Source organism: Ambystoma mexicanum, chromosome 5q (assembly GCF_040938575.1).
Source record: "Ambystoma mexicanum isolate Mex_15411 chromosome 5q, UKY_AmexF1_1, whole genome shotgun sequence".
Taxonomy (NCBI): Eukaryota; Metazoa; Chordata; class Amphibia; order Caudata; family Ambystomatidae; genus Ambystoma; species Ambystoma mexicanum.
In genome coordinates, this window is record NC_090933.1 from 24150599 (window position 1) to 24164751 (window position 14153).

At 44.1% G+C, this 14153-nt stretch overlaps 1 protein-coding gene across 1 annotated transcript in view; it reads left to right on the forward strand.

Moving 5' to 3' along the window:
• Positions 1–14153, forward strand: part of SLC6A3 (solute carrier family 6 member 3) — a 639528-nt gene that overhangs the window by 405335 nt on the left and 220040 nt on the right. The window contains exon 7 of the mRNA XM_069620436.1: positions 5836–5939. Coding sequence (XP_069476537.1) covers positions 5836–5939 — 104 coding nt within the window. The remainder of the gene's footprint in view (positions 1–5835; positions 5940–14153) is intronic.

Consider the following 14153-nt stretch of genomic DNA (forward strand, 5'->3'; position numbering starts at 1 on the left):
AGACAGACTGTGGTAGCTGCATCTGGTTGTGTGTTTCTTGGTGAGAGCAGAATCTAACTGCAAATGTATTCTTCTTAAACATAAAGAGCAATGCGCAGGCAGGAGTAACGTGTTTTGTAGGATGGTAAGTCTGACATAATGCCATCTTGCATGATGTGAAATCCTTAGCTTTTTTTATTTTCATTAAATAATAAAATGATGCAGCTAATTCTGTTTCTGAAAGGGCGGTCTGCAAATCAGACCCCATTTTATAAGCATAGTGCATACACATGGGCTTTATACACCAGCCCCCTGACCACTGGAACACCTGCTCTTCAGTGGCATAGGGCAGGTTCAAAGATCACATTTGCATTTCTGACAGCTGCTGTGCCCCAAGGGCACTGCAACAATAGGTGACATTTTAACTTCTGCACCTCTTATATTAAGTGTAATCATTGTTGCCTTATCTGTCTTGATCCCTGCTGGGAGTGCAGTTCATTCAGAAGCACCCTGCCATAGAGGTGTTTTTTTCCAAAGCACAGGACATCTCTGATCCCTAGCCATCCTAATGGCCCATTGGGGGTGGCTGCTGTTTGGCCCAAGGCCTGCACTCTGCCAACTGCACTGGAACCAAGCTCCTAACTGAAGGTGAAGGAATCTCTGCAGATGCCATCCTAACTCGCAGTTGTGTAGGAAATGCACAGTAAGAAGGACTCACCTTGTCCTCTGGACCTCATTGGGAGTCCTAGCAATGGGAAGCCAGAGAGAAGCCGTAATCCTGCCCGTATAGCTTTAAACCACCTTTGGACTGTGGCTGATGCCGTTCAAGCTAACAGGACCCACAGTGCTGCCTTTGGCACGCTTGCATCTTCAACCTGCTTGCCTGCATCTTTGAACCGGCTTGGTGCCACTTTGCCCCAGTAGCACTCTTTGGCGCTACTGCTCACATACCAGCTAACCACTGCAGAAGCCTTCGGATCAATGCCACTTCGGGCACCACATCAAACCAACAAGCCTTCACCTCAACCCAACTGAACCTCGACCCGAACCATTGGGTGCCATCATGTCATGCATCGCCTCCACCCAGCTGCAACATCGTCTAAAACCAACTTGACCGCCAACCTGAGCCGCTTGGACCCTTCAAACCACCTTCCTTTTCATGCTGCATCAAACCAAATAGAGCCCTGTCTAGGAGCCGATTCGATGCCGACTAGGCGCCTGGATCAGAGAGACTTGTTGCATCTCAAACCCAGTTTGACAACAAGGACAGCACAGAGAACCACAGTTTGACGATGCTGAACTGCCCGAGATCAAGAACAAGGTACTTGAGAAGCGCTGGCCCCTGGTGCACTTGCGGGGACCTTAGTGACTATTAAACATCTTTTTGCATGTTTTCTTGGAAAGACACATCCTTTAAAGTGACATAACTGCAATGTCTTGCCTGATCAACCCCGAGTGCTATTCTCTACAAGTGTTTAATTGTCTGTGTTCTTTCCACAAGGGTGGGTTTTGCTTCTGTTTCATTCACTAGTTATTTGAATTAATGTTCTATTGTTCAATTAAAGTATATTTGTTTTATAAAACCTTGAATGGACACTATTTTATTCTTGGAATGTTTGTACTATTACTGTTTGGGTTGTTACTGTGATCACTTCACAATCCTTGTGTGATTATAGCCTGACCTTTGTCTACGTTACTAAAAAAGGCAAACAATGTAGACCCGTCGGGCTGTGTCTGTTTTATCTGTATGCTTGGGATCACTGCTGGTTTAGTAGTAGTGTGTGGCCGAGTAGGCAATTTAACCACTAAACATCCCAGTACTCTAGCAGAGCAGTAGCCATTTTATCGCAGTAAGGATGCAGTCTATGAGATAGAGCTGCCGTTCTGCATCCATATGTGTTTTTGTGAAATTAGCACATAACCTTGAACACCATGGGCCTCATTACAAGGTTGGAGGTAGCCATGGCACTTTTAGCGCCATGGCTGCCTCCAAACTCGTTCCGACTCCGCCCTGGTGAATGGAGCAATTACCGGTCCATTCCAAGGTTGGCGGTACCGTTATTAGCTCTAGAGTCCCTTTGCGGGTCCCGTCCTTAATGCCTGGAAAAACCAGGCGTTAAGGAAGGACCCGCAAAGGGATCTCGTAGTAGGGCAGTAAGGGATTACCGGCACCAGTGCCCTTAGAGGTGCGGGTAATCCCTTACCACTCACCTCGTAATGAGGCCCCATATGTTGTATCAACGGTATCCTGTGTTATTATACAAGTACAGGGAAACCATGTTCACATTTCCTGGCCTTAGAAATAAGGCTCGTGCAGCATTTTGGACACTTTGCAATCAAGGTAATTGATTCTCGGGAACATCCACCCAAATACTGTTCCCATTGTCCAGCTGTGAAGACACAAAGACCTTCACAGCTGTGACTTTGTGTGGGAAAGACAGAAAGGAAACCAGATGTTTGGACACACGTACTGAAGAAAGCAGGATTTTAACTCTGAGCATATCTGTGGTCCTAGATACAGTTCAAAGTCTATAATAATACAATGCTTTTTCACTGCTGGCGAGAGGGCAGGGACATGGCTAATGGAATCCGTCCAGAACAAGGTCTCAGACTTTTATGGTTGTCTGACAGTCTCTGAGATTGCGTGACAGGTAGACTAAAAAGTGTGTGTCACCTTTGGGTAATTTAGAAAACAAAGGCTGCTTTGTCGAATCAACTCTGCCAACGGTTTTATATATATGTTAAATAAAAGAAGCGATAAGGATGAGCCCCGTATCATGCCACATGTTATGGTCAAGGGGTTGAGAAATAAAGTGCCTACATTGTGCCTACATTGTCATTGTACAAGTGAATACCTGAGAATGAAAAAGAAGCGTCACACTTGCAGACAGTTCCACCCAGACCAAATGGCTCTAGATGTCTCAACAGAAACTGGTGAGCCACTGTGCTAGCGCTAGGGGCACCCGTTAGGATAAATGCCCGAGCCACCCCACTGTTCACTTCCTTGCGCATTGTGTCCAGCGTGGTTGTGGTCACGACTTAAGGGGTGGATGCTGACAGGAATGTTATTTGGGATGGTTCGAATAATTTGTCCTCCTTCATGAAAGTTGATTAGTCAAGCTTATTGTAATTTTTGGGCGAGAAAGGGGAGTTTAATTGGATCGAAATTCCCAGGATCTGCCAGATGCAGAGATGTTTTTTTCAGCAGGTGTCAATTGACTGCTCTTTTGCAGCATTCTGGAGCAGGACTGAAGCTAATGGATCCAAAGGTGAACCTGTGCAGCGTGATGAAATTAGGAGATTGTTCACCTCTTCTAGTTTCATCAGCTGAAAATCAGTCAGAACAAATGTCCTTGCTGTGTGAGTGGTGTTACTATATCAACAAGAGCTCTCAGAGCAGTCCTAATTGTTTCTTTTTTTATATACAAAATAGTTAGACAGCTCATCCACCATAGCTTGTGAAAGGATTTTAGAAGGTGATTGTGGTTTGTCCAGAATTTTTGGGACATCAAAAAGTTATGTAGCCACATTGGTCACATTGGGCCTCATTACGAGTCCAGCGGTAACCGAGCCGGAAAAACTGGCAGTGTACCGCCGGACTTGTATTACCATTCCGCCTCTGTGATTCCCGGAATTACCGGGGCATTACGACCCCGGTGACCCGGGAATTCCGGAGGCGGAATTCTGTAAATCCCCATTCCCATGGAGTCCCACAGGACTCCATGGGGATGGGGACCATGGAAACACTGGTTCCATCTTTGATAGAGCCTGTGTTTCCATGTCCGCCTACAGGCAGGTGGTGTTAAACCTGCCAGGTCAGACCTGGTGGGAGTGACACCTCCTGCCTGCAGGACTCTCAATCAGCCGGTCCGGAAAGAACGGTGGCGGCGGTTTTACTACCACCTTTCTTTCCGGACGGCAGGGTCGTAATGAGGATTGTCTATTTTATTAGATGAGAACTTCCTTTTAGCTTTGCTCACCAGGGCCATGTGGAGGCGCAATTGTCTTCTATTGTGGATTTTCAAGCTGATTCATGGAATCATTTGCATGTAAAACGCAAATTTGCGTGACATTCTGCCCAAAAATCCCCATACCTCAAACAGGGATTTTTGGGCAGAATGGTGCGCAAATGTGCGTTTTACGCACAAATAATTCCATGAATCAGGGATTAATCTGCCGGGATGCTTTTCGTCTTCATTTTTATCTCCAAGTTCCATGTCAGTGGCCCGGATAGATTGATTTCCAGAGTGAATGATATACGCTACCTTAGACTCTTTCCTAAAACTTGCAAAAAGTTATAGTAGTGTAATACTGTATAGCAGCTATGATGGCACATTTTAGATTGCTGCTTAAAAGAATATCAGCTACACTGAGAAATTCTGATAACACAGAATTAAAAATCCGAAGCAGTACTGAAACGTCTCTGCAAGGTCTTATTGCTATTAGTACCCCAGTCCGTAAAACCGGGCTACTAAAATCATTTTTTTTTCAGTTGTGAAACAAAAGCGTTTCACAACTGAAAAAAGAAAAAAAATTCAAAATGGCCACCAAGGAAGGCAAAACAAAGTTGGTTCTCCGTTTCCATGGTGGCCATTGAAAATAGCATTAAATGTCCCTTCTCCCTTTCCATGGCGGCCATTAAAAAAACAGGAAAAATGTAAACAAAGAAATTGCCAACATGGAAAGGATAAACGGGATTACACGTAGTCCCTTCTTCTTTTCCATGGCCGTGTGATGCAGATCTGCAACGGACACACTGGGGACTGAAGTGTTCCCAGCGCATCTGCTCCCAAAAACGATCCAAAAAGAAGGAAAGTGTGGAGGAGGGAAGGGAAATCTGTGAATGGGGGAGGGGGTAGGGGGAGAGGAGCACTTACCTTGTTCCCTGGTGGGGAGGGTAGTGGGGACAGGAGACATCTCCTTCTCATAGTAGTTCTTAAATGTATGGTTTCAGACATGAAAAGAGAGTTTATTGCTTGTAACATTGAAGCTCCAAAAGAACAGTCTCATTAGAACGTGTAAGGAAGTTAGATGCCTTCACACAAGTAAGTTTCCCCCTCCCCCACAGTCTCTGAAGTTAGTGTCTCTCCTAAAATGTGAAGGGTTAGTCATCCCTCTATGAAAGGTCCCTCTCCCTCCCCAGCCAACTGAAATGTTATTCTAGGTGCACCCCTATACACCCCTGTACAGCTTTACTCTGGAAAAGAAGCCAGTCCCTTTGGTTCGGCCAATGCTTGTTACATAATGTGGGCCTTTCCACAGAACAAGCTGTGGGTATCCTTCGATGCGAAGAATGTGCGGAATTCGCCGGACTGGTCTAGAAATCTTTTAGTGCAATGGAAATATTAACAGGTAAAACAAACCTTGCTATGCAAATAATATATAGGGCGTGGAACTGGTCAACAGTAATTGTGCATATGATGTTAACGTTCAATATTCTGCCAACGTATTAGGATAACTCTGATATTACAAGATAATTACAATATCACTTCCTGCAAAAATGTAACATGATGTACTGTAATAGGAAAATAAATGCCCTAATGCATAATTAGCTGTGGACTCCGTGGCCTTCGCTGTTGGTAACGTTGAGCCAATATTTTGTTTTCCATAAGAATGGTTAACATCCGGGGACAATTTCTCTCTCTAAGGGCTCACGACATTATTAACTCAAAGTGGCAATCTGGGAAATTGAATTGGGCACATGCGTGCAATAGTAATTTGCGAAATTGCCATGTATTCAGCACTATCTTTCATCTTTGGGTTGAATGGGTTTCCTGCAATTATGTCTAATGGCAGCGTTCTCTTTCTCTCCCTTCCCGCCTTCCCTTTGTGTCCGGATGTGGGGCCTGCCCGCAGGTTTGGATAGACGCTGCCACTCAGATTTGCTTCTCCCTCGGCATCGGGTTTGGTGTGCTAATAGCCTTCTCCAGCTACAACAAGTTCTCCAACAACTGCTATAGGTAAGGCGTGGACTCGGCTCGCGCTTGTTTATGCACGCGCGCACGCCTTAACAAAACCGCCTAGTCATGCATAATTGCCTCTTTACAGAATCACACTTGCAGTCAGCAGAGAACGAGTCCTTTGTGTTTTTACTTATCGTTCAAAGAGAAACAGAGAACTGCTAAATTTAAAATGGAAAGCTTACAATAAAATACCACAGACTAGACCGTGTTTAACTTTCTAATGCATACGTATACGCACCTTAATGAACGACTGAATGTACTAGGCGTCCATCTATTGTAAAGGTAACACATTGAAATGCTGCACCTTTGGCCATATGTAGCTGTTCTATAATATATCACTTGAGTACATTACAGCAGTAAAGACCGAGGCACGGGCGGTTCACGGCCGCTTTACGCCCCTTCACCCTGTTGAGACCATTATTGCAGTGTTTATAACGGAAAAAAGAATTGCTTTTTCAGTGAAAAATAAATAACGAAAACAATGTCGAATTTTTGGTCAAAGTATATATGGGGTGTGGGGAGTGGGGAAAAGCATTAAAAAGGGTAGGAGGGCGGTTCAGGGGGGTAATAAAGCTGGGGAAACAGGAAGGGGGGCCCAAATTAAAAAAGATTTAAAAAATCGAAATGTTGCATTATTTTTCTTTCACTGGAAAGTTTTCGTTATTTAAGTATTCGTTATGAAGACATGAACCCATTAAAGCTATGTGCACATGAACATCTCACTCGAAATAGTTTTCTTAATAGAAAAGGGTGTCCCCTTTGATAAAAGGGTATATGGAGATGTGCAGAAAGTGCTGGCAGTAAATACGTGTCGACGAGGGAACAGATTAGGGTGAGTGGTGGGGATGACAAGGTGGGCGAATATCCAGGGCCCTGAGAAAGTGGGTGTTCCTCTCAGGATTCTGCTCATCGGAGGAGGGAGCTTATTGGCTGGCTCCCCTACCCTGTGACTATCACTGATTGTGACTAAAATGCTTTGAAATGTAAGAAAAGTGTCATGGAGCCATGGTGAAGAAACACTTTGTATCAGGTCCCAGGTTATGGGATTCTTTTGTGTTTTCTTTGGTGGGGGCTGGTGGTGTGGTGGTCCGAGTGTTTTTGTTGTGTTTTTTTCTGTAGGGAAGAGTCGTGTATGACGACTGTTGTCTGGAGGCCAGGTATCTTTTGCCTTTTGCTCATGGGTTGGTTTGGAGACACATGGGAATGGTGGGGCAAGGTTTCAGGAATACATGTATTTTGAGTGTGATTGCTGAGGAGTGAGGTGAAAGAAGAAACGTGGGGGAGATTGGAAGAGTGACAAATGCTCAGTTGATTTATGTGTGCTTGGGATGGAAAGCTAGAATCAGCGCATGAGGGGGGTGGGAGGGACAGAGTTAGTCAAACTTTATAACATGTGCACCTGAGATAAAAATGTAACAAATGCATTTAGCACCAGTTTTGTTACTTGTGTAATAAAGAATGCAACACACAGCCCCAACCTCAATATTTATTAAATGGAGTGATATGGTTTTGCCCATTAATTCTGCCGGTGTGAAAGGTAATAAAACAAATAGGGCTTGCTCAATATTTAGCTAGGTAACTTACACATAATATTGCCAGACAGTCTCATAACCACCTCCACACATAAGATATTTGCACACTACCTTGAAGCCAAATCCAATTGGCTTCCATAAAGGGGTGGGGACAACTACTGTAGGCCTTGTCATCAGCCATCTTCAGTAGAGGGGGGAAAGCAAACCCCGGAGGTATATGCAGTTTTAATCGACTTGTCAATGGCATTTGACAAAGTAGATCGAAACTTGCTTTGGAAAAAAACTAAGAAACTGGGGTATCCTCAAAAATTTGCTGGCAGTTTTAGTTAACCTGCACTGCAATTTAACCTTACGTGTCAGAATGGGTGGGTGCGGCCAGATGATCGTGCCAATACAAGCAAACAATGGATTACGCCAAGGATGTCTTGGCGCCAATGTTATTCAGTCTTTTCTTGTCAGAGCTTTGCGCTGACTTGGCAGAATCTCATTTTGTCCCCCCTAATGTTATGGACAGTAGTTTGTCTTGGGTTACCAACGATGATGAAATTTTGTTTTTAGATCATACTAGGGTAAGAATCCAAAGAAGGCCTTGGCCACTATAGCATAAGAAATGCCCTGTCCATTAACACTTTGAAATCAAAAATGTTGGTGATTCACGCTGGGTGCAGAAGGCTGTGTACTAGTTGGCATCTTAACTCAATTAACATAGAAGAAGTGCGACATGTGAAGTATGTGGCATTTAACATCCACGGCGGAAGAAGTAAATCATTGTTCATCGATCAAGTGTTTAATAGAGCAAAATAAATGGCCTGTCAAATGAAATCTCTCCATCGTCACTTGGGAAGGTTCTTGCTTAAACATTTTCCCAAATTCTATGAATGAAAGGTGGTGCCTGCGGTATGATATGACTTAGAAATGTATCATCAACTAATCAAATACGAATTTGAATACATAGAGGGGATTCTATGGAAAAATGTATTAGGCCTACCAAGAGCAGTTCCAATGTCAATTATTCAGCACAAATTAGGCTTCCATTCTATTAATTACAAAATTGCTTGGAATAGAGCCCTTCTAATGCAAAAAAATTAGCCATCCACTGCCTCATTCTATCTTTGAACAAATGCATCGTCCAAGAGCCTTGAGAGAGAGCCTATTGGTTCAGTCAAGTAATGAATTTCTCAAAATGGCATCTACCGCTATAGATGAATTAGCGGAAACTAATGCTCTGGCTAGGAGGAAATGCAGAGACTTTGACTGGTTCAAGACTAGTGATGAAGCAAGGTCGTGAAATAAAGAAGTTGGAATTTGGCATAGGAAAGGAGGTTCCTGTGCTTCCCACTTGCTTGTATACCCCTCTTGGGGGGTTGCCGGATACCTGTTGCATTCCCGTTTTAATGGGTTGCCAACTAAAGAAAACGGTTTTAGATGGAAACTGAAGGGCATAAATGATGTAGGCTCTGTTCTGTGCCTGTAGAGTCCTTAAGGAACTTGAGTTGTGAATGTCCAGTTTTGACACTACTCAGAAACAACCTTCTTGGAAAACATGTAAATTCCACCGGACTATTCCCCTGGGTGCCCTTTGGGGGAAATTGTTCACTCAGATTACTGCTCAAAATCTACATTGTTGGCTCGGTATTCTTTTCTGGGGAAATTGAATTTATTTTAAGATTTGTATTTACTGTGAGACGTTCAATTGTCTATTTATTTCTTTGTAAATTGAGTGATTGCAATATGTTAGTTTATTGTTGTATTAAGACCTATTTATTTAGGTCATATGATGCAAACATAAAATTAAAATAAAATACATTTTCACACTACCCTACGTAACATATGTTATGTTATGGTACAAAATTGTTACACTTTGCCAAAGAATACCATAGTGGTTTCCCAGTGGTAATACACATATAAGACTCAGTGTAACATAAAAGATAATCAGCTGGTTCTTATATCATCATAATGTGCAAACAAGACAATATTTGACTGAGTTCCCCAAAGTTGCATTTATCATTCTTCTTCGGCTGCGACTCTCGCTGCACACCAAGTCTATACCTGCTCCTTACCGAAATCCCATTCCCTCTCAAGGCCCATCCCTGGCTTATGAACAATCACTTTTATGGGTCCCCTACCAGCTCTAGACTCCCAAGGCCTACCCTCATATGAGGCCTATCTCCATCCATATCCCAGTGCCTTACTCAACATCCATCACTAGCTCCTGGATACCCATTGCCTTACGAACCATTATTGCACTGATGCCCATCCCTACTTTGAGGCTATTCCCTAGCCCAATGCCCAACCCAAGAGACCAATCCTTGGTCTGAGGCCGAACTGCAGTTCAAGGCACATATCTGCCTTGAGGTCCACCCTCACTCTGAGATGTAAGCATGGACCTTGAGCCGGGAATAGGTCCATTAAACTATCTAAAATGCTGATTCATCCAAACTGTTGCATTTCAGTTCATATCATCTGCATTGCTATTTTGGACAAACACATTTGATTTTAATTGTCTTTGTTTTGTTATAACGATTATAAAGATTAACAAAAAATAACCTAGCATCAAAAAGTACATTAGAAGGAGTTCTGTACTGTTCTTGTATAAAACACAACGACTGCAGCCTTCTGCTTTGCTTTGCATGAAACCCCTTAATGGCTTTTAATATGTTTACAATACAATTGAGGGTATATTATAGCTATCACCCCCGTGACTGGGGGGGTGTACTTGGCTAGTTATGTTCCGCTAGCCTAAGCCTAGGTAGGCCTGTGTGAAGCGAGGACCTTGGCAAGGGCTTAGGGCTGCTACTTGCCCTATATGCCGCCAGACAAGGGGGTGATTGATATGTACACCCTCGGGCTCTCTCAGGAGTGCTAACAGTGTGAATTGATTTTTTTTTGCTTGGTGATGGGTCAACGCAAATAGAGTGAGCCCTATTTCCTGTAAAAAAAAAAAGAAAAAAAAGGAAAAGAAAGATGTCCACAACCGTAATAAATAAAATAAAATAAAATAAATTACATTTTCTTTTTTTATGGTGGCCGAGTGCAGATATTGATATTGATATTTTGTTTCTATCGTGCTCGTACACAAGTGTTTCAGAGCACGACAAGGCAAGGGAGGGGAACAGGGGAGAACAAAACAACGATCTTACTAGGCCCAGTGACATTGAGAACGCGCAAGTGCATGGGAGAGGGGGAGGGGAAAAGTGCATGGAAGGGGGAGAAGTGGAAAATGCGAAGCAAAGGAGAAACAGATAAAAATAATAAATAATAAAGACAACAAACAGTTGTAGTGCAGCCAGCAATTGGTAAGTGCTAGGTTTAAGCCAGCAGACAGGGTAGGTCTGATCAGTGCAGGAAGAAAAGGGGGGGGGGCTTTATGGGTACAGATACAGACTCCAGTGCAAGGGGTGGCCAGGAGGCAGTGCGGGAGGGTGGCAGGGTGAGCAGGTACCTGGGCCCGGAGGACAGAGGGTGGCCAGGTGCACAGTGCCACGAGAGAACAGATCAGCAGGGGAGAGGGGGAGCAAAGGCAGAAGAAAAGAGGAAGGTCTTGAGGTGCTTCCAGAACCAGAGATGGTTCTCCTCAAGTTTTAGAGTGGCAGGGAGGCTGTTCCAGAGGGAGGCCCCAGCCGAAGACAGAGATCTACCCCCAGCTTGTTTCTTTGAAAAACGACTGACCCTGAGAGAGTTAGAAGTAGAGGAGCGAAGAGCTTGAGAGGGAAGGTATTTGCGGAGGGATAGCTGAATTTATTTTGGACCCAGGCCCCAGAAAGCCTTGTGGACAATGCAGAGGGTTTGGAATTGAATCGTTGCATCCACTGGGAGCCAATGGAGGGATTTCAGAGCTGGAGAGATATGATCCCAGGGCTTGAGGCCAAGGACAAATCTCGCAATCCTGTTCTGGATTAGTTGCAGAGGGTGGAGAGTAGAGGCAGGTAGGTTTAGAAAGAGGCTGTTACAATAGTCCAACCTAGAGAGAACCAGAGCTTGGGAGACCAAGAGCTTCTGGGGGAAGGAGAGGAAAGGCAGAGTAACTCTGAGGAGGTGCAGTAGGAAGTTTGACTTTTTAGAGACATTAGAAATGTGGGCGGAGAAGGAAAGTGTAGAGTCAAAGATGACCCCGAGGTTCTTAGCCTCACAGGTGGCGGTAGGAGGAGGGCCAAGGGAGGCCGGCCAGAGAGTGAGAGGAAAGGATGGTGAAGGTGTGCTGATGAGGAGGATCTCCATTTTGCTGGCATTCAGAGAATGATCATTGGCGGCACACCAATCTTGAATGGCAGTTAGGCAATCAGAGATGAGAGAGGGAGAGGAGGTGGCCGAGGGCAACCTGAAAATGAGTTGAGTGTCGTCAGCATAACACTGGAAATCTGAGCAGAAAATGACAATGCAGTGTGCGAGAGTTGCCAGGTATTTGTTGAAAAGCCAGGGCAAGAGGTTAGACCCCTGGGAAACACTACAGTAGAGAGGAAGATAGATGATAGATGATAGGAAGGACCCAAGTTGGACCTGGGAGGGTCGATCAGAGAGAAAAGAGGTCAGCCAGGCCCGAGCCTGATTAGTGATACCCAGGTGATCACGGAGACGGTTGATGGTATGGTAGGGGAAGGGGAAGGAGCGCAGTAGCCAGAGATAGAAGCACTATGGCACTAGGTAAATCAGGCAGTTAAGGATTGGGGATGACATTGATGCTGGGGGAGGGGCTAAGGCGCTGAAAAAACATGGTGGCATCCAATGCAGAATAGCATTGGCATTCCCCTTCCCTGGGTGCCACCATGCTTTTTTCGGTATTATCATGTATTTTGTAGAACCAGGGTCTGCTATGTTTGGCTTTCAGATTTTCTGGTTTACAACTCCCATCAGCTTGGGAGTTTTCTTCTCTTGAATCTGCTGTATTGAGCAGTGTTGGGTGTAATTGCAAGCAGCAATTAGTGTAACTTGCATCAGCCGTACATCGAATTTCGAGAGACTTTACTGAGTGGTGTTTGGGTTCTGATCAACAACTGGCAGAGAAGTGCAACCTTGCTTATTTCAGCAGCGCTTAAAAAGTTCACCTGTAGTTGTCTTCTAATATCAATCAGAAACCTGCACGTTTCATTTTCACATGGAGGGAAAGTTCATACGTTTCATTGCATGCTGTGACTCTGCTGTAGGTGAGCAGATGTAACTGCTACTGCTAGTTTCAATTTCAGAAGCAGGTGATGCAGGGGAGTTGCTAGGTCTGGAAAAGACCCGGGGCTAGGCTGATGTCGGAACTGTTGGGACTGGGGGCTAGCTAGTCTTTTGGCTGTAGCTCCTGAGATTCTATCCGGGGCTACAACCAAAAGATCAGGGGCTATAGCCCCCTTAGCCCCCCCCTAGCAACGCCCCTGAGGTGATGTGTTATTTTCGTCAGTTGCTTTAAATCTGCTATGGGGTAACTGGTCTAGCTGTCTAACTCCAAGAACCTCTGGACAGGGAACAATGACACTGCTTCTGACTTCAGCATGTACTGTTAACTATGTCCATTGTAATGCTATTACATGCACGTTTCCTAGACTGTTCCAATACCAAATGTACCTATTTTATTATTATTATTATTATTATTATTATTATTATTATTATTATTATTATTATTATTATTATTATTATTAGGGTAGTTATTGAGCATGGATATTGCTTCAGGGATCAACAGAGTGCTTTAAAGTCATAGGGGGAAGTACATATTGAGGAAAGCAGAGGTATTAGAATGGGGCGCTAACCAGTGGAGACTGGTGATTTTTTAAATTTGAAGTGTTTTCATATTTCCCACAAATATGCCATAGAGACTGAGTGTAGCAGCCGAAGAAATAAAGAGCGTTTAGGCCCCACCCAAGAACTTTTTTAAATAATGGATTAAAATTATGCATTTTACTGTATGCTTTAAGTGAAAAAATGGGGTAAAAAGCCAGATTGTTTGTAGTTGTTTTTGTAGGGTGACTCATAAAAAAAATCCAACAGATGGAAGTACCAAACAGCACAGTGGAGCAATTCCAAATACATTTCCATGATGTGTTTGCCTGCAATATCTGCTAGTATTAAAACATGTGCCCATACTTTTCCATGCTGGCTGCACCAATGTAGGCCAGTATTCCTATATAAGAGCATACTCACTAATGTTTGCTTTTCACATAATGACAGTAATGATACCATAAGAAGACATGCCCACTCTGGTTCTGCTGATAAATGGCAGAATCCCACCTTGAGATAGTACTGCAGTTGTCCCTGCCATTAAACATGCCATGCCACAATATGAAAACATGTCCAAACTAGCTGCAGCAAAATGCCAGTGTTCAGGAGGAGAGGAATATGCTGACGGACCCATTGGTCAGCACTCACCTTCTAGAACTTGTAAGACAAGATAGCTGCACCATGTGAGAACAGGGGGTGCAGGATTCACTTACTCCGACACGACTCAATAACTAGTCATGAGCCGCTCTTTGTTGAGTTTCGATTCTGCTCCTCTCTTGCCTTAGGCTGGGTTTCGAAACTTGGCCTGGCAGGCATCTGGCCGCCTGGGTACCTTTTCTGCTTTTACAAAATGGAGTTGCACTTGTATAATGTGCCTTATTGAGGTAGATATACGGTTGGCGCTTGCCGCTCTATCTTCTACTAAGCATTGCAAGCAATATCGATTTCTTGCGTTTGAAGCCTATTTACACACGTTTAACAG